Source organism: Calonectris borealis, chromosome W (genome assembly GCF_964195595.1).
Source record: "Calonectris borealis chromosome W, bCalBor7.hap1.2, whole genome shotgun sequence".
NCBI lineage: Eukaryota > Metazoa > Chordata > Aves > Procellariiformes > Procellariidae > Calonectris > Calonectris borealis.
In genome coordinates, this window is record NC_134351.1 from 10,995,148 (window position 1) to 11,022,179 (window position 27,032).

Here is a 27,032-nt window from a genome sequence, read left to right on the forward strand (position 1 = left end):
GGGCTCTGAAGTCCTTATTGCTCTTGCCCAGGCTATGCTTTACCGTGTCATTGGCGCCCACATGGAAAAGAAGTAGGGGATAGTAGCCTGTGCTTTTAACCAGTTGTGGCGGTCATAGAATCATAGAATCATTAAGGTTGGAAAAGACCTCTAAGATCAGCGTGTCCAACCGTCAACCCAACACACCATGCCCACTACACCATGTCCCTAAGGGCCTCATCCACACGTCTTTTAAATACCTCCAGGGATGGTGACTCCACCACTTCCCTGGGCAGCCTGTTCCAAGGCCTGATCACTCTTTCAGTAAAGAAATTTCTCCTAATGTCCAGCCTAAACCTCCCTTGGCGCAACTTGAGGCCATTTCCTCTCGTCCTATCGCTTGTTACTTGGGAGAAGAGACCAACACCCACCTCACTACAACCTCCTTTCAGGTAGTTGTAGAGCGCGATGAGGTCTCCCCTCAGCCTCCTCTTCTCCAGACTAAACAACCCCAGTTCCCTCAGCCGCTCCTCATAAGACTTGTGCTCCAGGCCCTTCACCAGCTTCGTTGCCCTCCTCTGGACACACTCCAGCACCTCCATGTCCTTCTTGTAGTGAGGGGCCCAAAACGGAACACAGTATTCGAGGTGCGGCCTCACCAGTGCCGAGTACAGGGGCACGATCACCTCCCTACTCCTGCTGGCCACACTATTTCTGATACAGGCCAGGATGCCGTTGGCCTTCTTGGCCACCTGGGCGCACTGCCGGCTCATGTTCAGCTGGCTGTCAACCAGCACCCCCAGGTCCTTTTCCTCTGGGCAGCTTTCCAGCAACTCTTCCCCAAGCCTGTAGCGTTGCCTGGGGTTGTTGTGGCCCAAGTGCAGGACCCGGCACTTGGCCTTGTTGAACCTCATACAATTGGCCTCGGCCCATCGATCCAGCCTGTCCAGGGCCCTCTGCAGAGCCTTCCTACCCTCGAGCAGATCAACACTCCCACCCAACTTGGTGTCGTCTGCAAACTTACTGAGGGTGCACTCGATCCCCTCATCCAGATCATTGATAAAGATATTGAACAAGACCGGCCCCAGTACTGAGCCCTGGGGAACACCGCTCGTGACCGGCCGCCAACTGGATTTAACTCCGTTCACCACAACTCTCTGGGCTCGGCCGTCCAGCCAGTTTTTTACCCAGCAAAGAGTGCACCTGTCTAGGCTGTGAGCCGCCAGCTTCTCTAGGAGAATGCTGTGGGAGACAGTGTCAAAGGCTTTACTGAAGTCTAGGTAGACCACATCCACTGCCTTTCCCTTATCCACGAGGCGGGTCGCCTGGTCATAGAAGGAGATCAGGTTGGTCAAGCAGGACCTGCCTTCCATGAACCCGTGCTGGCTGGGCCTGATCCCCTGGTTGTCCCGGACATGTCTCGTGAGCGCCCTCAAAACGAACCGCTCCATGATCTTCCCCGGCACCGAGGTCAGGCTGACCGACCTGTAGTTCCCCGGATCCTCCTTCCGGCCCTTCTTATAGATGGGCATCACATTGGCGAGCCTCCAGTCGTCCGGGACTTCCCCAGTTAACCAGGACTGCTGGTAAATGATGGAGAGCGGCTCGGCAAGCTCCTCCGCCAGCTCCCTCAGTACCCTCGGGTGGATCCCATCCGGCCCCATAGACTTGTGAACGTCTCTCTGGGACATCCCAGATCTTGGCTCCTGGTAAGCAGCAAACTTCCCTTGACTGTATATCAAGCCGGCAGATGGGTGCCTCAGTGCCTCTCAGCAGATTGTCACCCACTACTAGCACTCGCTGCTTCCTTTTGCGGCTTTTAGTATGTCTTTTGCAGCTTTTAGTATGTGCTGCTGGTGCAGTTTCTCCCTGTGAATCTTGCTCATTGGCTTCATCCACTGCCAAGACTTCATATTTGTTGCTGGTTGGTACATATGAGGAGGGAGAGTGAAGTGACATCCTGTTCCCACAGGTCACCAGAGACCACGGCGCCTCCTTCTCCAACATGCTGTCTGTTCACTGTTGAAGCTCTTTGTCTGGTAGTCCTTGGAGGTCAGTGTCACAGGGACCTAGTATTTCTTCTTGCAAAGTCTCAAATAATATTCTCTCTCTTGTTCACCCTCCCTCATACAGCATAGTCTGCTAACTTCCTCCTGCAGCTCCTCCACCTACTTCCTGAGTGACTCCACCTGAGCACACCTTGCACAGGTGGAGCTTGCACCCTCCTCCACCCAGGAGGTGGGGGGTGCAGTCTTTGCAGCCCTCCATCTGGACAGCAGCTTCCCTAATAGGAAGCCCTGTTTTGGTGGCTGCCTCCACTCATCCCAGGCTAGCCTGGCTAGGTAGCTGATTCCTGGCTGCTGCAGAGCACAACCCTTGCCTAGTCTCTACCACCATGCTTCTGACAATCTCAAAGCACTGCCTAATAAGCCCTTCTAATTCCCTGGAGACCTCAAGCTGCTGGGTATGCTTGCACAGCCACCAGCTAGCTGAGGTGACCATTCAGGGCTGCAGCCTAAGCTGGAAGGTGAGCAGAGCAGGCAGCAGCTCGATAACTGGCCGAGCGTGTCAGCCGTTCCCATGCACCCTGCCGCGCAAGCTGCTGACACCACTCCCTGTTCACTGGCGTTCCCTAGGGGCCGGTTATATGCAGCTTCTCGCGGTTTGAAATGGCCGCGGGGACAAGCTGGCACCACCCAACTCTCACACACCCCTCTCGTGAGACCTGTCGCCTGCCGGCCGGTCCCTCCCCCACAGACAGCCCAAGAGTGTCGGAGGCCTCAGACACCCCCTCTCCCGCCCCCGGGTACCTCGCAAGCCTCTCACTCCTCTCAGCATGCGGCAGCTGCTGCTGTTGCTGATACTGTCCGCTTCCCACCATTTGTCTTCCCAAGTAACCGTTACACGTGATGGAGCCCTGCTTTCCTGGAGATGACTAAACATCTGACTGCCGATGGGAAGTAGTGAATGAATTTCTTATTTTGCTTTGCTTGCGTGTGCAGCTTTGTTTTACCTATTAAACTGTCTTTATCTCAACCCACGAGTTTTCTCACTTTTGCCCTTCTGATTCTCTCCCCCATCCCACTGTGGGGGGAGCGAGCAAGCAGATATTAATGACCCACTCATATCACATTGAGTACTTTGGGTAGAAGTAAAAACCCTTACGCAGCATTTCCTGAGGAGGTGGGGGGGCAGAAATTCTTTTTCCACATGTGGAATTAATAAGCACAGTGTCACTACCACTTGGCATAGTGGTTCAGTCTCAACTGCCTCCTCTTTTCAAGTCACAATCTTACAACAGCACCATTAGCTAGCTGTAAGGAAGATGACTGATGTTGCAGAGGTTAATGATTCCCCAAGTTTTCTGTGAAGTTGTCTCTGCAGAAAGCTGAATTTGATATTATCTAAGTCCCAACTTTTTATGTTGGACAGGGGTACCTTAGCATTGCCCAACACACTATCTTTCTATTACAAATGGAAAACATCCAGAGTTTTAGGACAGACCATATATATGGCTTAGCTTGGAGCTAGGTTCATATATGGTGGGCTCAAACTATTGCTCATGGTTACCTTTCTAACCAGACCTTGCTCAGGGTGACTCCCTGGCCCACCAGTTACAACTCCTCAGAATTAAAAACTGCAAGCTTTAGCCCACAATTAATAAACTCTCCCTCAAAGCCAGCACTAGCTGCTTTTTTATGTTTTCAAGGCTGCTTTATACCCTGGTGACACTGGGAAGCCCCATGCATTTTCTGGGACCTGACTGAACCAACAGTGGCGCCTTGCCCAACCCCATGGACAGGGGTCTGAGTTCCAGATGCAGCGGTGGAGAGGGGCAGACGAGGGAGGGCAGGAATTCAGAGGTTAGCCAGAAAAGAGATGTCTCTGTCATTCACCCAGTCCTGTCCTCTGGTTGGTTTCTGGCTCTCTGGAGGAGGGCACTGGGTCTCCCTGGCCTCGCAAGGCGCTCTGCAGGAGACGGTGCTGGCGGCACCTTTCCCTTCCCACGCCTTCACCCCATGAGCACCCGTGACTTGCTTGCAGATGTGGCAGCAGTACAGACCAAGTTCTCCCCAGCAGCCACAGGAAGTGTCCGCACTGTGAAAAGGCCAGAGGAAATGAAAGAAGCAGCACACAGGGCTGGTGTGTAGGTCTAGTTTTCTGGCTCTTGTGGCTCCTTCTCAAGTATTTTTCTTCCTGATAAGGGACTCAGTTCTGCCCCTCCTCCCCACCTCCCTTTCCCCTATGGGAATAAATCTCCGTGAGAGTTTCCACTTGCCGAGCTTCAGGAAGAGAAGGAGCCAGTCTAATATAGCTTGGGCTTCTGAAGACCAGTTTTCTGTTTATATCTCCTCAGTTGTTCCATGGCTTATGGCCCTTCATACTTCTCAGTAAATTATATTTATATGGTACTTATATGATGCAGCAAGTTTGTAGAAAGCCACAGCTGCATAAATAGAGTCTGTTAGGATCAACTGACTGAATTCAACCAAGCTCTTCAGTCTACTTTTAAATCAGATCATACTTGTTTATACAGACTATTGTTCATGTGGCATAAAGCAAAACTTACCTTAGCGTGTTTTACATTTAATATACAGATAAATATATGGGCATTCCTGGGTAAAACTACACACATAGATTGATTTATACCTACATAGATACTGAACAGCCTGAATGGAACGTTCAGAAAAAACATCAGCTGAAAGCCACACTGAAAAATGCACACAGTAATTGGGTACATGATGTGCAGGCCAGGGTACGAAGGCATTTGCACATGGAAATATCTGACTTGCACACACAGTGACAAACACCTGTGTGCAAATGTAGGTGATCAGTCTTGCACAAGCTTTTTACAGCTCTTGTAGGGCTTCCCTTTTATATTAACTTTATATTAACTGGGTGTAACCTATAAATATCAGGATCTAACTTTTACATTATAGAATCATAGAATCAAAGAATCATTTAGGTTGGAAAAGACCTTTAAGAGTCCAACCATTAACCTAACACTGCCAAGTCCACCACTAAACCATGGACCTAAGCGCCACATCTACACATCTTTTAAATACCTCCAGGGACGGTGACTCAACCACTTCCCTGGGCAGCCTGTTCCAGTGCTTGACAATCCTTTCAGTGAAGAAATTTTCCCTAATATCCAATCTAAACCTCCCCTGGTGCAACTTGAGGCCATTTCCTCTCGTCCTATCGCTAGTTACTTGGGAGAAGAGACCAACACCCACCTCGCTACAACCTCCTTCCAGGTAGTTGTAGAGCGCGATGAGGTCTCCCCTCAGCCTCCTCTTCTCCAGGCTAAACCACCCCAGTTCCCTCAGCCACTCCTCATAAGACTTGTGCTCCAGGCCCTTCACCAGCTTCGTTGCCCTTCTCTGGACACACTCCAGCACCTCCATGTCCTTCTTGTAGTGAGGGGCCCAAAACGGAACACAGGATTCGAGGTGCGGCCTCACCACTGCCGAGTACAGGGGCACGATCACCTCCCTACTCCTGCTGGCCACACTATTTCTGATACAGGCCAGGATGCCGTTGGCCTTCTTGGCCACCTGGGCACACTGCTGGCCCATATTCAGCCGGCTGTCGACCAATACCCCCAGGTCCTTTTCCTCTGGGCAGCTTTCCAGCAACTCTTCCCCAAGCCTGTAGCGTTGCATGGGGTTGTTGTGGCCCAAGTGCAGGACCCGGCACTTGGCCTTGTTGAACCTCATACACTTGGCCTCGGCCCATCGATCCAGCCTGTCCAGGTCCCTCTGCAGAGCCTTCCTACCCTCGAGCAGATCAACACTCCCGCCCAACTTGGTGTCATCTGCAAACTTACTGAGGGTGCACTCAATCCCCTCGTCCAGATCATTGATAAAGATATTAAACAGAACTGGCCCCAATACTGAGCCCTGGGGAACACCACTTGTGACCGGCCACCAACTGGATTTCACTCCATTCACCACAACTCTTTGGGCCCGGCCATCCAGCCAGTTTTTTACCCAGCAAAGAGCATGCCCGTCGAAGCCATGAGCAGCCAGTTTCTCCAGGAGAATGCTGTGGGAAACGGTATCAAAGGCTTTACTAAAGTCCAGGTAAACAACATCCACAGCCTTTCCCTCATCCACTAGGCGGGTCACCTGGTCATAGAAGGAGATCAGGTTGGTCAAGCAGGACCTGCCTTCCATGAACCCGTGCTGGCTGGGCCTGATCACCTGGTTGTCCTGTACGTGCCGCGTGATGGCGCTCAAGATGATCTGCTCCATAACCTTCCCCGGCACCGAGGTCAGGCTGACAGGCCTGTAGTTCCCCGGATCCTCCTTCCGGCCCTTCTTGTAGATGGGCATCACATTTGCTAACCTCCAGTCGTCTGGGACCTCTCCGGTTAGCCAGGACTGCTGATAAATGATTGAAAGTGGCTTGGCGAGCACTTCCGCCAGCTCCCTCAGTACCCTCGGGTGGATCCCATCCGGCCCCATAGACTTGCGTGTGTCTAAGTGGTGTAGCAGGTCGCTAAGCATTTCCCCTTGAATTATGGGGGCTTCATTCTGCTCCCCGGCCCTGTCTTCCAGCTCAGGGGGCTGGGTACCCGGAGAACAACTGGTCTGACTATTAAAGACTGAGGCAAAGAAGGCATTAAGTACCTCAGCCTTTTCCTCATCCTTTGTCACTATGTTTCCCCCGCATCCAATAAAGGATGGAGGTTCTCCCTAGCCCTCCTTTTGTTGCTAATGTATTTATAGAAACATTTGTTATTGTCTTTTACGGCAGTAGCCAGATTAAGTTCTGGTTGGGCTTTGGCCCTTCTAATTTTCTCCCTGCATAACCTCACGACATCCTTGTAGTCCTCCTGAGTTGCCTGCCCCTTCTTCCAAAGGTCATAAACTCTCTTTTTTTTCCTGAGTTCCAGCCAAAGCTCTCTGTTCAGCCAGGCCGGTCTTCTTCCCCGACGGCTCGTCTTTCGGCACATGGTGACGGCCTGCTCCTGCGCCTTTAAGATTTCCTTCTTGAAGAATGTCCAGCCTTCCTCGACTCCTTTGCCCTTCAGGACTGCCTCCCAAGGGACTCTGTCAACCAGTCTCCTAAACAGGCCAAAGTCTGCCCTCCATAAGTCCAAGGTAGCAGTTCTGCTAACCCCGTCCTTACTTCTCCGAGAATCGAAAACTCTATCATTTCGTGATTGCTGTGCCCAAGACAGCCTCCAACCATCACATCACCCACAAGTCCTTCTCTGTTCGCAAACAAGAGGTCCAGCGGGGCGCCTTCCCTAGTTGGCTCACTCACTAGCTGTGTCAGGAAGTTATCTTCCACACCCTCCAGGAACTTCCTCGACTGTTTCCTTTCCCCTGTATTATATTTCCAGCAGACATCTGGTAAGGTGAAATCCCCCATGAGAATAAGGGCTAGCGATTGTGAGAGTTCTCCCAGCTGGTTATAGAATAGAGCGAGCGGCCGTGTGGTGCTTGGTTGCCGGCTGGGGTTAAACCACGACACCCTTCTGAAGAGTTTATAGCCATCCATTGCAGCACTCCAGTTGTGTGAGTCATCCCATCATGTTTCCGTGATTGCAACTATATCATAGTTTTCCAGCTGCACAGTGGCTTCCAACTCCTCTTGTTTGTTGCCCATGCTGCGTGCATTGGCATAGATTCACTTCAGTTGGGCTATTGATCCTGCCACCTTTTTGGGGGGAGAAGCCCTAATTCCTATGTGACCGTTCTCAGGTGCTTCCATGGTTTCTAACACATCAATAACCCTTGCGTCTTTGCTGCCGCATGGATCTCCATCCCCTACCTCCACTGAGACGGGAGACTGAAGGACCTCGCTAGCACACTGTCCCTCAAACATTGGCGTGCTGCCCCCAGGCTTATCTCTAGTGATATTAGTGATAAGCTTATTTTAGAATGGACATATGTTGATCAGTTAATTAAAAAATTGTCAGCTGCTAATTAGGAAATTAGTCACACGGTGAAGTGTCACTTCTCCCCATGAAGTTGTCTTGGAGGACACTCGCATTCTGCCAGCACCAGTGATTTCTTTATACAACAGACTCTAATTATTGATGAGTACTTTTCTTTTGAATAACAGGAGATCTGTACTCTTGATGAAATAATAACCTACAGCCTCTTCATAAAAGAAATCCATCCTTTTGTCACAAAAGAGCTTCTGTAAGTTTCTACTGATCAGTTCCAAAAAGGAATGTACGAGAATAAAACTATTCAGGGTAAGGAAAGCTAGTCCTTTATTTATGTAATGTGTTAGTTTAATTTACTTGGTTCTCTACTGCAGTAATTAGTTGCATGAAATCATTGCTCTTTTGACAGTAAGTGAAACACTAAAAGGGAAGACTATTAGTTACTTCCTACTTGTAGCATCCCAGTAGCAAGATGCATTTAACAAAAACGTAAACACTCTTAGAGCTGTACTGTGTCTGGCTGGGATGGAGTTAACTCATAGAAGCCCATATGGCACTGTGCTTTGCATTTGTGGCTAAAGCAGTGTTGATAACACACCAATGTTTTGGCTATTGCTGCACAACATTAAAGCTGTCTCTCCACACACACCCCTCCCCGCAAAGGCCAGTAGGGCAAGAGGTTGGGAAGGGACATAGTCATATCAGACACACTGATACCACTACACAGAACATAGTAGACCTCCTGTTTAACCCGCTTGGCATTGCATGAATATAATAATTCATTAGGGAAGATTCTGAATTTTCTCAAAACTGTGAGAACATTTGAAAAGTCCTGTAGTTTGCATCAAATACTTAGAATGAATTTTGGTAAGGAAACATATTCACTGGGTCCTGTTGAGGAGGGGGAGTGAGAGCACAACTGGGTGGGGCTCTGGCAGCCAGCCAAGGTCAAACCACCACAGTCCTTTAGTAACAAGAAAGACAAACCGATGCAATTTGTGGTTGTACATACAGAAACAATATATCACAACCTGGGCTGCTGTTTGTCCCTTTGTATACAGCACTGGCAAGAGTGCACACAGACTTCTGATTACGTTTCTGCAAACCTCAGAGCCGTAAAGATGAAAACAAACTGAAGGGGATTTAGAGAAGAGCAATCAAAATGATTAACTAACTGCTAGTATTATTTTTTGAAGAAAGATTAAAAGACCTAAATATGTATAAATGCGAATTAGAACTAAGTGGGGGGTAAGGAGAATAGTGAACTTTTTAAAGGTATGTGAATGGAATAGAGGAATTGAAGAATTTCACAAGATTTAGACAGCAGTAAATGGGAAGGAAAATGAACAAAGGAAAATGCACGCTTAACATCAAGAATAACATCCTGTTAGGGAAGCTCTGTTAAGCTGGGATAATAATTTATAACTTGTGGAAGCTCATTGACAGAGTCATTTAAAACTGGATTGAGCAAATCATATTGTATATAAATAACATACTGAAGGGAACAGTTCTGTACTGGAGGGAATATAGATATGAGAACCTAAAACACCTTTTCCCTTCAGTCTGGAGAGTTTTCAGTGCATTTTCTCCAGGGAAATGCAGGCCAGGTCCTTCAAACATCTCCCACCGTGCACAGGCCCCCAAGGCAGCAATGTATGATGCTTGTGTAGCGCTCAGCCCCTGCATTCAGCTCCCTGGGAGGCTGCATCAGCATAATCACCAACAGGAATAGCCCTGCTGAAGCACTGGCAGTAGGCAGCAAATTCAGTGCTGATTGACCTACAAACTGCAGGACTTTATGGTTACTTATAAATTGGTGAATGCAGCAGCACTTCCAAGAACATCAAACATAGGCATGTTCCCACTACCTCCTGGCTCTGAATTAAGTTGAGATCCCGGGACAGGGTCCACAGAAGGAAAATTGGGCAAGTCAGACAGAAATGGGAACGCCTTCTGCAACAGATTCCCCCATCTGGACAACTGAGAAAGATGAACTCTGGCATACAGATATAAGGCACATTGACTGGTGAGTTTAGGCTCAGCCTATAGAGCCACAAGCCGCCTTCTTTAAATAAAATCCGAGTACTTTGCGGCAAATAATAGATCTGCCTTGATCTTTCAGAAACCTACCTTAGAATCGCTATGTGCAGGTATCTGTGAATTAGAGAAATAAATTATTAAATAAAATTTGACAGCAATTATACTTCAAGTGACCTGCTGCCATCCTTCTCTCCAGTGCATAGTTTCCTTTCATACTTCAGTATACATATGTTTTTTAAAATTATTTAATTGTATTTATATTTTATAGAGGCCTGTCCTGGTTTTGGCTGGGATAGAGTTAAATTTCTTCCTAGTGATGTGTTTTGGATTTAGTATGAGAAGAATGTTGATAACACACTGATGTTTTCAGTTGTTGCTAAGTACCCTGCTAGTCAAGGACTTTTCAGCTTCCCATGCTCTGCCAAGTGCGCAAGAGGCTGGGAGGGAGCATAGCCGGGACAGCTGGCCCAGCTGGCCAACGGGGTATTCCATACCATGTGACGTCATGCTCAGTATATGAATGGTAGGCGTATTCCAGGAAGTACCGATCGCTACTTGGTTATCGGTCAGCGCGGGTGGTGAGCAATTGCATTGTGCATCACTCATTTTGTATATTCTATCATTATCATTATCATTATTATTATTATTGTTATTTTCCCTTCCTTTTCTGTTCTATTAAACTGTCTTTATCTCAACCCATGAGTTTTTCTCACTCTTACCCTTCCGATTCTCTCCCCGTCCCACTGTGGCGGGGGGGGGAGTGAGCAAGCGGCTGTGTGGTGTTTGGCTGCCTGCTGGGTTAAACCACGACAAGGCCATACTTGGGAAATCAGTTGACTTACTGAGCTCTGACAATGCTGCTACATCCTGACTGCCATTATACTTTCATGGTTCATTCTTTCACACTGCCCTGCTGAGATGGTACCTGGATTCTGAGAGGGTGATGTAAGCAGCCATAAAGGTGGCCAGGTTAGAAGGGGAAAATTACTGAACAGAAGAAATTGTCTGCTGAAAAATACTGACAGAGAAAGGCCTGTGAACCAGAAACATCCTTGAAAAGTGCAGATGGCCTCTTTGAAGTGCAGCCGGGGTACCTAGAAACCGGAGATATCCTGAGATACCACCGATAAGCACAAAAACAAGGGAATGTAACAGCAACTTATCATCTGAGAAAGTGGAAAACAGTCTGGAAAAGTAAAATTTTTCTGAAAGAACAGAAAACATCATCATCTATTGGCTGCTACAGGTGAAAAATAGAAATTAACAACATCTATTGGCTGCTCGAAGTAGGATGTCCTATACCCTCTTATGTCTCCATTATAAAAAGGACTTAATTTTTATCCAAAATGGAGTTTCTCTCTTTGAGAACTTCCTGGTTGAATTCTGCACGAACTTTCTACAAGATCTTGGACTCTCACCAGGGATGCCTGGCTGACTGCAGATTCTGTGACATGGATCATTTTTGAAGTGAGACTCTGTTATCTTATTGGTTCGGCCTGTCCTCCCCTCTTTTGGGGATGGTTGGGACCCCCTCAGGGATAGGTTTGTTGTGTGTCCCCCCCGTTTTGGGATGGTTTGGCTCCTTGTGAAATCTGTCTAATTTGCTTCATATCAATATTATATAAATTCATATAAGTAATCCATCATAAGTATATCTGCTCTTATATTGTTGATAAGTTTGCTTCACTAATGATAAGTTGTAGTAATTTCTAATAGTATATAACTACTTGGTTGTTGCTGTTAGTGGCTGTACTACAATACTAATTGATGCTATTATCGATTGATACCATACTATTGATTGATACTATATTACTGATTGCTGATAGTAATTCGTAATAGGTTGATATATATTCATTCATATTCACTTTATTAATCATAGGTATATTTGCTAGTAGTGATTTTTGTGGTATTTGTGGTAATCTGTAGTAAATAGAGAAATTTAGAGGATAAAGCCTCTGTGGTCTTGTGCATTATGGAATCCTATGAACCCACGGTCGTGATCTCTACATACCCATAGACCGGGTAACCTTTAGATCATCACAGAGGGACTGTTGGATAAAGCCACTGGACAGAATTTTTCCACTGCAGTTATTTTCTGACCAAACATACCTGAAGAGCTCTGAAGAAGAGAGATACCAATTCCTTATTTAAGGTTTTAACTTTAATAATGCATAGCCAGTTAACCCAATTGCTAGAATGGGGGCATGATGCCTGGGTGTCCTGGTTTTGGCTGGGATAGAGTTAAATTTCTTCCTAGTGCTGTGTTTTGGATTTAGTATGAGAAGAATGTTGATAACACACTGATGTTTTCAGTTGTTGCTAAGTACCCTGCTAGTCAAGGACTTTTCAGCTTCCCATGCTCTGCCAGGTACACAAGAAGCTGGGAGGGAGCATAGCCGGGACAGCCAGCCCAGCCGGCCAACGGGGTATTCCATACCATATGACATCATGCTCAGTACATAAATAGGAGGCGTGGTCCAGGAAGTAGTGATCGCTGTTTGGGCATTGCTCGGCGGGTGGTCGCTCATTTTGTATATTCTATCATTATTGTTGTTGTTATTGTTATTATTATCACTTTCCCTTCCTTTTCTGTTCTATTAAACTGTCTTTATCTCAACCCACAAATTTTACTTTTTTTCTCCGATTCTCTCCCCCATCCCTCTGAGGCAGGGGGAGTGAGCGAGCAGCTGTGTGGAGTTTGGCTGCCTGCCAGGTTAAACCGCAACAGTCCTTTTTGGTGCCCAATGTGGGGCACGAAGGATTGAGATAACGACAGATCTGACCAAAGTATGTTAAGGCAAAATTGTTATAAGCATTCATTATATTCATTATATTGGTTTAGTACTCGCTGGTCACGATGTTGATTTATTTGCTCTCAGAGTTGTTGGATCTGTTCTTGTAGTTTTGTTATGTAGCACCTTACTGGCTGTATATACTGCTGTTTATCAGTATTTATGTGGGTATTGTCATCTCTGGGAGATGCATTAAGGTTATCGCTTTGCTACACTGTGTAACACCGGCTTATGCTATGATAAAAGTATTGGTCAGGAGACTGTACTCAGCACTGCCATTATCTATCCCTGTGCCTCAGGAGCTATCTCTCGGAAACTATTAATAATTACACTATTTACCTCTTCTCCTCGGAGAGCCAATTTATGGGGGAGACAGCTTCCTTCACCTTCCCCTTCTCCTCCAGGCTGATTACAACAGCTCTTGAGGATTTTGAATATCCTTGGGATGTTCAAACCAGCGTGTTCCTATTGCTATGTCTCCTGAATATGTTTCAGGCCTTGTTTAAGGTTAAACAACTATTTAAGAATACCACCCAGAGATCTGCCCCGAGGCTGGATAGTTATGAGTGGCAGGGTGTGTGGGATACAATGGGCAAGTGCCTAGGACAGTGGTCACCTCCAATGTTTTGGAACTTCACCTGTGAACAAGTGCAGAATCCTGAACAATTAGTAGAATTTTGGCTTCTTTGACCACGGGGAGGTTTACATGGTACCAGGCCTGATGGCGACAGACGGAGTTCAGCTGTCTCACAGGGGGAAAAGGATTCTTGCTCATGAGTTGGCGGGGCTCATCGAGAGGGCTTTAAACTAGGTTCGAAGGGGGAAGGGGATAAAACCAGGCTCACTAGAGAAGAGCCTAGGGACCGCACGCCAATGTCGGGGGAGAAATCGGTAGCCCAGCTCAAGTGCATCTACACCAATGCACGCAGCATGGGTGGCAAACAGGAGGAGCTGGAAGCCATTGTGCAGCGGGGTAGCTATGACTTAGTCGCCATCACGGAAACATGGTGGGATGAGTCTCACGATTGGAGTGCTGCAATGGATGGCTATAAGCTCTTCAGAAGGGACAGGCGAGGAAGGAGAGGTGGTGGGGTAGCCCTGTATGTTAGGGAGTGCTTCGAATGTCTAGAGCTCAATGATAGTGATGACGAGGTCGAGTGCTTGTGGGTAAGGATGAGGGGGAAGGCCAACAAGGCAGATATCCTGCTGGGAGTCTATTATAGACCACCTAGCCAGGACGAGGAGGCAGACGAAATATTCTACCAGAGGCTGGCAGAAGTCTCACACTCGCTAGCCCTTGTTCTCGTGGGGGACTTCAACTTTCCGGATGTCTGCTGGAAATACCACACGGCAGAGAGGAAACAGTCGAGGAGGTTCCTGGAGGGTGTGGAAGATGATAACTTCCTGGCATAGCTGGTAAGTGAGCCTACCAGGGAGGTGCCTCGCTTGACCTGCTGCTCACAAACAGAGAAGGACTGGTGGGAGATGTGGTGGTCGGAGGCCGGCTTGGGCTTAGCGACCATGAAATGATAGAATTCTCGATACTTGGTGAAGTAAGGAGGGGGGCCAGCAAAACCGCTACCATGGACTTCCAGAGGGGGAATTTGGCCTGCTCAGGACACTGGTCGAGAGGGTCCCTTGGGAGACAGTCCTGAAGGGCAAAGGAGTCCAGGAAGGCTGGACGTTCTTCAAGAAGGAAGTCTTAAAGGTGCAGGAGCAGGCTGTCCCCATGTGCCATAAGAAGAACGGGCGGGGAAGAGGACCGGCCTGGCTGAACGGGGAGCTTTTGCTGGGACTCAGAAAAAAAGATGAGCTTACCACCTTTGGAAGAAGGGGCAGGCAACTCAAGAAGAGTACAGGGATCTCGTTAGGTCGTGCAGAGAGGAAATTAGAAAGGCAAAAGCCCAGCTAGAACTCAACCTGGCCACTGTCGTGAGAGACAACAAAAAATGCTTTTACAAGTATATTAATGACAAAAGGAGAGCCAAGGAGAATCTCCATCCTTTATTGGATGGGGGGGGAACATTGCCACCGAGGACAAGGAAAAGGCTGAGGTACTTAATGCCTTCTTTGCCTCAGTTTTAATAGTCAGACCAGTTATCCTCAGGGTATTCAGCCCCCTGAGCTGGAAGACAGGGACGACGAGCAGGATAAACCCTCCATAATCCAAGAGGAAGCAGTTAACGACCTGATACGCCACCTGGATGTTCACAAGTCTATGGGGCCGGATGGGATCCACCCGAGGGTACTGAGGGAGCTGGCGGAGGAGCTTGCCGAGCCGCTCTCCATCATTTACCAGCAGTCCTGGTTAACTGGGGAGGTCCCGGACGACTGGAGACTTGCCAATGTGACGCCCATCTACAAGAAGGGCCGGAAGGAGGATCCGGGGAACTACAGGCCGGTCAGCCTGACCTCGGTGCCGGGGAAGATCATGGAGCAGTTCGTTTTGAGGGCGCTCACGAGCCATGTCCGGGACAACCAGGGGATCAGGCCCAGCCAGCACGGGTTCATGGAAGGCAGGTCCTGCTTGACCAACCTGATCTCCTCAGCCAGGTGACCCGCCTAGTGGATGAGGGAAAGGCTGTGGATGTGGTCTACCTGGACTTCAGTAAAGCCTTTGACACTGTCTCCCACAGCATTCTCCTAGAGAAGCTGGCGGCTCATGGCTTAAACAGGTACACTCTTCGCTGGGTAAAAAACTGTCTGGACAGCCAAGCCCAGAGAGTTGTGGTGAACGGAGTTAAATCCAGTTGGCGGACGGTCACAAGTGGTGTTCCCCAGGGCTCAGTACTGGGGCCGGTCCTGTTCAATATCTTTATCAATGATCTGGATGAGGGGATCGAGTGCTCCCTCAGTAAGTTTGCAGATGACACCAAGTTGGGCGGGAGTGTTGATCTGCTCGAGGGTAGGAAGGCTCTGCAGAGGGACCTGGACAGGCTGGATCGATGGGCCGAGGCCAAGTGTATGAGGTTCAACAAGGCCAAGTGCCAGGTCCTGCACTTGGGTCACAACAACCCCATGCAACGCTACAGGCTTGGGGAAGAGTGGCTGGAAAGCTGCCCAGAGGAAAAGGACCTGGGGGTGCTGGTTGACAGCCGGCTGAACATGAGCCGGCAGTGTGCCCAGGTGGCCAAGAAGGCCAACGGCATCCTGGCCTGTATCAGAAATAGTGTGGCCAGCAGGAGTAGGGAGGTGATTGTGCCCCTATACTGGGCACTGGTGAGGCCGCACCTCGAATACTGTGTTCCGTTTTGGGCCCCTCACTACAAGAAGGACATGGAGGTGCTGGAGTGTGTCCAGAGAAGGGCAACGAAGCTGGTGAAGGGCCTGGAGCACAAGTCTTATGAGGAGTGGCCGAGGGAACTGGGACTGTTTAGCCTGGAGAAGAGGAGGCTGAGGGGACACCTCATCGTGCTCTACAACTACCTGAAAGGAGGTTGTAGTGAGGTGGGTGTTGGTCTCTTCTCCCAAGTAACTAGCGATAGGACGAGAGGAAATGTCCCCAAGTTGCGCCAAGGGAGGTTTAGATTGGACATTAGGAGAAATTTCTTTACTGAAAGAGTGGTCAGGCCTTGGAACAGGCTGCCCAGGGAAGTGGTGGAGTCACCATCCCTGGAAGTATTTAAAAGACGTGTAGATGAGGTGCTTAGGGACATGGTTTAGTGGGCATGGTCGTGTTGAGTAGATGGTTGGACTTGATGATGTTAGAGGTCTTTTCCAACCTTAATGATTCTATAATTCTATTCTATGATTCTATAAAGTACCAGAAAATGAGAAGCAATATGCCCTGTTCACTGATGGGTCCTGTCGCCTTGTGGGAAAGCATCGGAGATGGAAGGCTGCGGTATGGAGTCCTATACGCCAAGTTGCAGAAACTGCTGAAGGAGAAGGTGAATCGAGCCAGTTTGCAGAGGTGAAAGCCATCCAGCTGGCCTTGGACATTGCAGAATGAGAAAAATGGCCAGTACTTTATCTCTATACTGACTCTTGGATGGTGGCAAATGCCCTGTGGGGGTGGTTGCAGCAATGGAAGCAGAACAACTGGCAGCGCAGAGGTAAACCCATCTGGGCTGCCGCATTGTGGCAAGATATTGCTGCCTGGGTAGAGAACCTGGTTGTAAAAGTACGTCACGTAGATGCTCACGTACCCAAGAGTCGGGGCACTGAAGAACATCAAAACAACCAGCAGGTGGACCAGGCTGCTAAGATTGAAGTGGCTCAAGTGGATCTGGACTGGCAACATAAGGGTGAACTATTTATAGCCCTGTGGGCCCATGATGCCTCAGGCCATCAAGAAAGAGATGCAAAATACAGATGGGCTCGTGATCGAAGGGTGGACTTGACCATGGACACTATTGCACAGGTTATCTATGAATGTGAAACATGCGCTACAATCAAGCAAGCCAAGCGAGTAAAGCCTCTTTGGTATGGGGGACGAGGGTTGAAATATAAATATGGGGAGGCCTGGCAGATTGATTATATCACACTCCCACAAACCCCCCACGGCAAGCGCTATGTGCTCACCATGGTGGAAGCAACCACCGGCTGGCTAGAAACATATCCCGTGCCCCATGCCACTGCCCAGAACACCATCCTGGGCCTTGAAAAGCAAGTCCTACGGCAACATGGCACCCCAGAAAGAATTGAGTCAGACAACGGGACTCATTTCCGAAATACCCTCATAGACACCTGGGCCAAAGAGCATGGCATTGAGTGGGTCTATCACATCCCCTACCATGCACCAGCCTCCGGGAAAATCGAACGATACAACGGGCTGCTAAAGACAACACTGAGAGCAATGGGCGGTGGGACATTCAAGCATTGGGACACACATTTAGCAAAAGCCACCTGGTTAGTCAATACCAGGGGATCTTTCAATCGAGCTGGCCCTGCCCAATCAAAACTCTTACGTACTGTAGATGGAGATAAAGTCCCTGTCGTGCACATAAGAAATATGCTGGGGAAGACAGTCTGGGTTACTCCTGCCTCTGGCAAGGGAAAACCCATCCATGGGATTGCTTTTGCTCAAGGACCTGGGTGCACTTGGTGGGTAATGCGAAAGGATGGGGAAGTCCGGTGTGTACCCCAAGGGGATTTGATTTTGGGTGAAAATAGCCAATGAACTGAACTGTATGATGTTAATTGTTATATGATATTGTATATCATTATTTCTATGGTTGCTATCAACGGTATTACAGTAAAAATCACCCAGATTAATGAAGAATGAACTCCGATGAAACCAAGCAAAGTGCAATGATAATAGAACTGGACGAGCGCAGCGATAATGGAATCAGAACTGGCTTCAGCATGGAACAGTCCAACACCACACACCATCTTTCTGGCCCTGAAAGACTGTTATGACAGATGGAGCCCAAAGTCGTGGACTAAATGAACTCAATGGACATTTTAGAGGGATGGCCCATAGACTAAGGTAATCATATCGCTGTGTGTGTGTATATATATATATAAAGACAAGAAAGGTGGTGGTGATTAATTGGAACGTATTGAAAAATGTGAGACCTAGGCATGACGTAAATGGTATAGAATAAGGGGTGGATACTGTCCTGGTTTTGGCTGGGATAGAGTTAAATTTCTTCCTAGTGCTGTGTTTTGGATTTAGCATGAGTAGAATGTTGATATCACACTGATGTTTTCAGTTGTTGCTAAGTACCCTGCTAGTCAAGGACTTTTCAGCTTCCCATGCTCTGCCAGATGCACAAGAAGCTGGGAGGGAGCATAGCTGGGACAGCTGGCCCAGCTGGCCAATGGGGTATTCCGTACCATATTGCGTCATGCTCAGTATATAAATAAGAGGCGTGGTCCAGGAAGTAGTGATCGCTGTTTGGGCATTGCTCAGCAGGTGGTGAGCAATTGCATTGTGCATCACTCATTTCGTATATTCTATCATCATTATTATTTTTATTATTATTATTGTTGTTATTGTTATTATTATTATTATTTTCCCTTCCTTTTCTGTTCTGTTAAACTGTCTTTATCTCAATCCACAAATTTTACTTTTTTTTTCTGATTGTCTCCCCCATCCCACTGAGACGGGGGGAGTGAGCGAGCGGCTGTGTGGTGTTTGGCTGCCTGCCGGGTTAAACCACAACACACCATTAGTAAGTTTGCTGATGATACCAAACTGAGATGTGCTGTTGACTCTCTCGAGGGACAAGAGGCCTTGCAGAGGGATCTGGATAGATTGGAGCATTGGGCCATCATCAATGGCATGAAATTTAACAAGACCAAATGCCGGATTCTGCACCTGGGACGGAGTAATGCCGGGCACAAGTATAGATTGGGAGTGGAGTGGCTGGAGAGCAGCCCTGCAGAAAGGGATCTGGGGGTGCTGGTTGACAGCAGGCTCAATGTGAGTCAGCAGTGTGCCCTGGCAGCCAAGAGGGCAAACCGCTTCCTGGGGTGCATCACACACAGCATAACCAGCTGGTCAAAAGAGGTGATTATCCCTCTGTATTTAGCGTTGGTGCGGCCTCACCTTGAGTACTGTGTGCAGTTCTGGGCCCCACAATTTAAGAAGGATGTGAAGGTCCTTGAATGCATCCAGAGGAGGGCAACAAAGCTGGTGAAGGGGCTGGAAAGCATGTCCTATGAGGAGCAGCTAAGGACACTGGTCTTGTCTAGTTTGGAGAAAAGGAGGCTGAGGGGCGACCTCATTGCTCTCTACAGCTTCCTCAGGAGGGGAAGAGGAGAGGGAGGTGCTGATCTCTTCTCCCTGGTATCCAGTGACAGGATGCATGGGAATGGTTCAAAGCTGCACCAGGGGAGGTTCAGACTTGACGTTAGGAAACATTTCTTTACCGAGAGAATAGTCAAACACTGGAACAGGCTTCCTAGAGAGGTGGTCGATGCCCCAAGCCTGTCAGTGTTTAAGAGGCATTTGGACATTGCCCTTAACAACATGCTTTAACTTTTGGTCAGCCCTGAATTGTTCAGGCAGTTGGAGTAGATGATCATTGTAGGTCCCTTCCAACTGAACTAAACTGAACTCTTCTATTCTATTATATGCTATGCTATGCTATAATGCATGAGAATTCATATCAAATTTCTAGAGACTGCAAGCAGATAAAGATCCTGAATCTTTTCAGATCTGCATCTGTGATATTACCTTTATAGAAACTGTTAGCATTATTATCTGACAGAAAACAAAACTGACAAGTCCAGAATTAACAGGAACACACAAGGTTCTATAGTGTATGGTAAATTATTTGATAGTTATTCTAATTATCCAGTGGATGTTAGGAAAAAAATTGTAGCAGCACTTGGTTCAGAAAAAAAGTCAATAGAGCTTTCTGTGTCAAATTCATATCTAGTACAACTCTAATGAAGTCAGCAGTGTTTCATAAATGAAAATTTCGTTCACTGACAACATATATGTATACTCCTTATGCATCCTTTTGAGTAAAAATTTAAAATAGATACAGCATTACATACTTTACTGAGGAATAAAATGAATCCCAGAAGAGTATAACCCTCTCAGTTTCACTTTAATGTATATTACACGGTCCCTGTTCCTTTAATTGTAACATGTGAGTCTATAGCTCTGTATACTTACATCTCCATCTAGTGGCCTCTGATCATTACAGTCCCTGGTTGGGCTAATGTCCTGCCTCATCACCCAAATAGGTTCTTTTGGTTCATCAGGGGTATAAGGAGAACGAACAGTCCTTGTCTTCACTTCCTCAATAGCTTCTTTAATATCTTTGATGGCCAGTGATATTGCATCCCTTTTTTCCTTTCTGCACCTCTGTACTGACTCTCCTGAGTTGGCTGTGGCCCTAGAGCCAGCTGACAGTTGACTATTGCTTTCGTGCCCCCTGCCAGGGAGAGCATGAGCATGCTCCAAGCTCTGCTCTGCCTCTAGCATGTCTTCATCAGCCTTGCCCAAGCTCTGAGAGCTCATACTCTGTTTCACCTCTGCCACAATCTGATCAATATCTTCCTCTTGTTCATAGCTGTCCATTCTTGGATATGGAGCAAACTCTGCCTCTTTCTCAGGGCTGTCCGACTCTCCATCAGATCGTTCATCATAATGGTGAAGGCGGGCACCAAGAGCTTCCTTGTGATAGTTGTCAGCTTCCTCCCTTTCCCACTCATAGAGCTGAAGCCCCTCCCTAACATCAAGGTCCAGCACATCCCCTATCTCCTCATACACATGCTCCTGCTGCCTATAGTCAGCATAGGGCTCAGCATACCGCTCATCCTCTCCTTGGTGGAGGGGCTGGTGAGCGTATACATAACCTGAGTATGCTGCATTCATGGCTTCCTCATGTTCAATGGAGTGGAAACGTACATGGTCAGGCAGTGTTCGATTATGAACAGCCTCAGTATGCTCTGCTTCAGCATTTTCTGTGTACTCCTCAGACTCAGGCCTGTACTGCACTGCATATGTACTCTCATCCTCATTCTCCTGAACTATATCTACATCATAGCCATCCTCTGCTATGGCTATAACATCCCCTTCCACCATGTCCATGTGATTGTGGAAATCGCTCTCAGTGCTGGCTGATCGAGCTAGCATCCCTTCCTCTTCCTGCCCAGACGGTACCCCTTGGTTGCTGTTTCTGTGCCTTGAATAGCAGATCACAGACTGTCGTTCCTCTTCTACCTGTGAGTGCTCCAAGTCAGCTTCCACTGATTCATTCATATCTTCATTTGCTGGCTCTTCATTCACTTCCACCTCAGATGGTATGACCAAATGGTTCATGGAAAGTTCTGGTGTGTAGGCCACTTATTCTATAGACATTTTGTCTACCAGGACTGGAAAGAAATTAAAAGAGTGAAATTATTAAAAATAAAAAAACCACAACCACAAACAAAACAAACAGTCAAACAAAAAAGCCCCACAATGTGGAGTCAACAAACAACCCCAGAGTAGCAAAAGGCACCCTTGCTTCTCCAACAGACAAATTTTTCGCTTCATCAGCTCTGAAGTTAGAGGACAACCAGCACAACAGCATGACCTTCCAATGCAAATTGATGTCTACCAGCACCATTCATTCAGAGATGGGACCACAATTCCTTTAAGAATTGCAGTTTACAGTTTTATGGACAAATTCTCTGGGAAAGAATCCACTATCTCAGACCAGTCCAAGAGGTGCTTCTATGGACTGTCCAGACATCTAGAAAATGCAGACAAGATGCACATCAAAGTAACTAACTTTCACCAGGGGCTCAATTGTGGTAGAGATATTGCGGTAGGATGTGGCAGTATAAAACGACAAAGAGATTTTATCCCATTGCAGTAGTCTGCAATTGGTCAGATATATGATACCTTTGCAGACCAGACATTTCCAACATGATATCTTCAATTGAGATCCTCAACCTAGGGCTCCTTTTAGTCAATGGAGAGAAAAAGACACTTTTAGGGTGCAATGCAAAGTGCCCGTTTCTCTTCCCTAGAGAAGCATAAGATAGCTAGCTCCAGTATAGACATCTTCATGAAATACATCGAAAATTATGCAAAATTACTTCTGCCCCAAATGTCTTTCCTAAAACAGGGAATAGACATTACAAATATTCATAACTGTGACCCTTGTCACATTGAGACTAATGAGACATTTTAGTTTTACCAAATGCGTTCTGCTCAGAGTAAAAAAATCTCAAATGATGACATAATTACAACAGAGGTCTGCCAACAATGATAATTATATACAGCATGGAAATAAGAAAAACCTATAAGAACACAGCTTATCCTCTAGATGTTTCTCAGAGCAACCAAGTTTACGTAGCTCAGAGGGTATACTTTTTACCTTCCAATTGCAGCTATTCTGAACCTTGTCCAATGTTTTAAAATGTAGTGTCATAAGACCATCTCATGTATTTCAAGTCTAATCACATACCTATGAGAAAAATATAATTTTAGCCTGTGGTTTACTACCAAATATAGAATCATAGAATCATAGAATCGTTTAGATTGGAAAAGACCTTTAAGATCATCAAGCCCAACCGTTAACCTAGCACTGCCAAGTCCACCACTAAACCATGGCCCTAAGCACCACATCTACACGTCTTTTAAATACCTCCAGGGATGGTGACTCAACCACTTCCCTGGGCAGCCTGTTCCAAGGCTCGACAACCCTTTCCATGAAGAAATTTTTCCTAATGTCCAATCTAAACCTCCCTTGGCACAACTTGAGGCTGTTTCCTCTCGTCCTATCACTTGTTACTTGGGAGAAGAGACCAACACCCACCTCACTACAACCTCCTTTCAGGTAGTTGTAGAGCACGATGAGGACTCCCCTCAGCCTCCTCTTCTCCAGGCTAAACAACCCCAGTTCCCTCAGCCGCTCCTCATAAGACTTGTGCTCCAGGCCCTTCACCAGCTTCGTTGCCCTTCTCTGGACACACTCCAGCACCTCCATGTCTTTCTTGTAGTGAGGGGCCCAAAACGGAACACAGTATTCGAGGTGCGGCCTCACCAGTGCCAAGTACAGGGGCACGATCACCTCCCTACTCCTGCTGGCCACACTATTTCTGATACAGGCCAGGATGCCGTTGGCCTTCTTGGCCACCTGGGCACACTGCCGGCTCATGTTCAGCCGGCTGTCAACCAGCACCCCCAGGTCCTTTTCCTCTGGGCAGCTTTCCAGCAACTCTTCCCCAAGCCTGTAGTGTTGCATGGGGTTGTTGTGGCCCAAGTGCAGGACCCGGCACTTGGCCTTGTTGAACCTCATACACTTGGCCTCGGCCCATCGATCCAGCCTGTCCAGGTCCCTCTGCAGAGCCTTCCTACCCTCGAGCAGATCAACACTCCCGCCCAACTTGGTGTCATCTGCAAACTTACTGAGGGTGCACTCAATCCCCTCGTCCAGATCATTGATAAAGATATTAAACAGAACTGGCCCCAATACTGATCCCTGGGGAACACCACTTGTGACCGGCCACCAACTGGATTTCACTCCATTCACCACAACTCTTTGGGCCCGGCCATCCAGCCAGTTTTTTACCCAGCAAAGAGCATGCCCGTCGAAGCCATGAGCAGCCAGTTTCTCCAGGAGAATGCTGTGGGAAACGGTATCAAAGGCTTTACTAAAGTCCAGGTAAACAACATCCACAGCCTTTCCCTCATCCACTAAGCGGGTCACCTGGTCATAGAAGGAGATCAGGTTGGTCAAGCAGGACCTGCCTTCCATGAACCCATGCTGGCTGGGCCTGATCACCTGGTTGTCCTGTATGTGCCGCGTGATGGCGCTCAAGATGATCTGCTCCATAACCTTCCCCGGCACCGAGGTCAGGCTGACAGGCCTGTAGTTCCCCGGATCCTCCTTCCGGCCCTTCTTGTAGATGGGCATCACATTTGCTAACCTCCAGTCGTCTGGGACCTCTCCGGTTAGCCAGGACTGCTGATAAATGATTGAAAGTGGCTTGGCGAGCACTTCCGCCAGCTCCCTCAGTACCCTCGGGTGGATCCCATCCGGCCCCATAGACTTGCGTGTGTCTAAGTGGTGTAGCAGGTCGCTAAGCATTTCCCCTTGAATTACGGGGGCTTGATTCTGCTCCCCGGCCCTGTCTTCCAGCTCAGGGGGCTGGGTACCCGGAGAACAACTGGTCTGACTATTAAAGACTGAGGCAAAGAAGGCATTAAGTACCTCAGCCTTTTCCTCATCCTTTGTCACTATGTTTCCCCCGCATCCAATAAAGGATGGAGGTTCTCCCTAGCCCTCCTTTTGTTGCTAATGTATTTATAGAAACATTTGTTATTGTCTTTTACGGCAGTAGCCAGATTAAGTTCTGGTTGGGCTTTGGCCCTTCTAATTTTCTCCCTGCATAACCTCACGACATCCTTGTAGTCCTCCTGAGTTGCCTGCCCCTTCTTCCAAAGGTCATAAACTCTCTTTTTTTTCCTGAGTTCCAGCCAAAGCTCTCTGTTCAGCCAGGCCGGTCTTCTTCCCCGACGGCTCGTCTTTCGGCACATGGTGACGGCCTGCTCCTGCGCCTTTAAGATTTCCTTCTTGAAGAATGTCCAGCCTTCCTCGACTCCTTTGCCCTTCAGGACTGCCTCCCAAGGGACTCTGTCAACCAGTCTCCTAAACAGGCCAAAGTCTGCCCTCCATAAGTCCAAGGTAGCAGTTCTGCTAACCCCGTCCTTACTTCTCCGAGAATCGAAAACTCTATCATTTCGTGATTGCTGTGCCCAAGACAGCCTCCAACCATCACATCACCCACAAGTCCTTCTCTGTTCGCAAACAAGAGGTCCAGCGGGGCGCCTTCCCTAGTTGGCTCACTCACTAGCTGTGTCAGGAAGTTATCTTCCACACCCTCCAGGAACTTCCTCGACTGTTTCCTTTCCCCTGTATTATATTTCCAGCAGACATCTGGTAAGGTGAAATCCCCCATGAGAATAAGGGCTAGCGATTGTGAGAGTTCTCCCAGCTGGTTATAGAATAGAGCGAGCGGCTGTGTGGTGCTTGGTTGCCGGCTGGGGTTAAACCACGACACCCTTCTGAAGAGTTTATAGCCATCCATTGCAGCACTCCAGTTGTGTGAGTCATCCCATCATGTTTCCGTGATTGCAACTATATCATAGTTTTCCAGCTGCACAGTGGCTTCCAACTCCTCTTGTTTGTTGCCCATGCTGCGTGCATTGGCATAGATTCACTTCAGTTGGGCTATTGATCCTGCCACCTTTTTGGGGGGAGAAGCCCTAATTCCTATGTGACCGTTCTCAGGTGCTTCCATGGTTTCTAACACATCAATAACCCTTGCGTCTTTGCTGCCGCATGGATCTCCATCCCCTACCTCCACTGAGACGGGAGACTGAAGGACCTCGCTAGCACACTGTCCCTCAAACATTGGCGTGCTGCCCCCAGGCTTATCTCTAGTGATATTAGTGATAAGCTTATTTTAGAATGGACATATGTTGATCAGTTAATTAAAAAATTGTCAGCTGCTAATTAGGAAATTAGTCACACGGTGAAGTGTCACTTCTCCCCATGAAGTTGTCTTGGAGGACACTCGCATTCTGCCAGCACCAGTGATTTCTTTATACAACAGACTCTAATTATTGATGAGTACTTTTCTTTTGAATAACAGGAGATCTGTACTCTTGATGAAATAATAACCTACAGCCTCTTCATAAAAGAAATCCATCCTTTTGTCACAAAAGAGCTTCTGTAAGTTTCTACTGATCAGTTCCAAAAAGGAATGTACGAGAATAAAACTATTCAGGGTAAGGAAAGCTAGTCCTTTATTTATGTAATGTGTTAGTTTAATTTACTTGGTTCTCTACTGCAGTAATTAGTTGCATGAAATCATTGCTCTTTTGACAGTAAGTGAAACACTAAAAGGGAAGACTATTAGTTACTTCCTACTTGTAGCATCCCAGTAGCAAGATGCATTTAACAAAAACGTAAACACTCTTAGAGCTGTACTGTGTCTGGCTGGGATGGAGTTAACTCATAGAAGCCCATATGGCACTGTGCTTTGCATTTGTGGCTAAAGCAGTGTTGATAACACACCAATGTTTTGGCTATTGCTGCACAACATTAAAGCTGTCTCTCCACACACACCCCTCCCCGCAAAGGCCAGTAGGGCAAGAGGTTGGGAAGGGACATAGTCATATCAGACACACTGATACCACTACACAGAACATAGTAGACCTCCTGTTTAACCCGCTTGGCATTGCATGAATATAATAATTCATTAGGGAAGATTCTGAATTTTCTCAAAACTGTGAGAACATTTGAAAAGTCCTGTAGTTTGCATCAAATACTTAGAATGAATTTTGGTAAGGAAACATATTCACTGGGTCCTGTTGAGGAGGGGGAGTGAGAGCACAACTGGGTGGGGCTCTGGCAGCCAGCCAAGGTCAAACCACCACAGTCCTTTAGTAACAAGAAAGACAAACCGATGCAATTTGTGGTTGTACATACAGAAACAATATATCACAACCTGGGCTGCTGTTTGTCCCTTTGTATACAGCACTGGCAAGAGTGCACACAGACTTCTGATTACGTTTCTGCAAACCTCAGAGCCGTAAAGATGAAAACAAACTGAAGGGGATTTAGAGAAGAGCAATCAAAATGATTAACTAACTGCTAGTATTATTTTTTGAAGAAAGATTAAAAGACCTAAATATGTATAAATGCGAATTAGAACTAAGTGGGGGGTAAGGAGAATAGTGAACTTTTTAAAGGTATGTGAATGGAATAGAGGAATTGAAGAATTTCACAAGATTTAGACAGCAGTAAATGGGAAGGAAAATGAACAAAGGAAAATGCACGCTTAACATCAAGAATAACATCCTGTTAGGGAAGCTCTGTTAAGCTGGGATAATAATTTATAACTTGTGGAAG

The 27,032-nt window shown here is 47.4% G+C and overlaps 1 protein-coding gene across 24 annotated transcripts in view; it reads right to left on the reverse strand.

Moving 5' to 3' along the window:
* LOC142074915 (amyloid-beta A4 precursor protein-binding family A member 1-like) overlaps positions 1-27,032 on the reverse strand; it is a 278,116-nt gene that overhangs the window by 56,850 nt on the left and 194,234 nt on the right. For 20 of the 24 annotated variants that reach the window (XM_075135908.1, XM_075135902.1, XM_075135907.1 and 17 more), the window contains one exon: positions 20,291-21,495. In XM_075135908.1, the coding sequence (XP_074992009.1) occupies positions 20,291-21,442 (1,152 nt within the window). In that variant the 5' untranslated portion in view covers positions 21,443-21,495. Of the gene's footprint in view, positions 1-20,290; positions 21,496-22,009; positions 22,033-22,487; positions 22,578-23,897; positions 24,081-27,032 lie in introns of those variants that run through there. The other 4 variants (XM_075135898.1, XM_075135897.1, XM_075135894.1 and 1 more) reach the window with 4 other exon arrangements.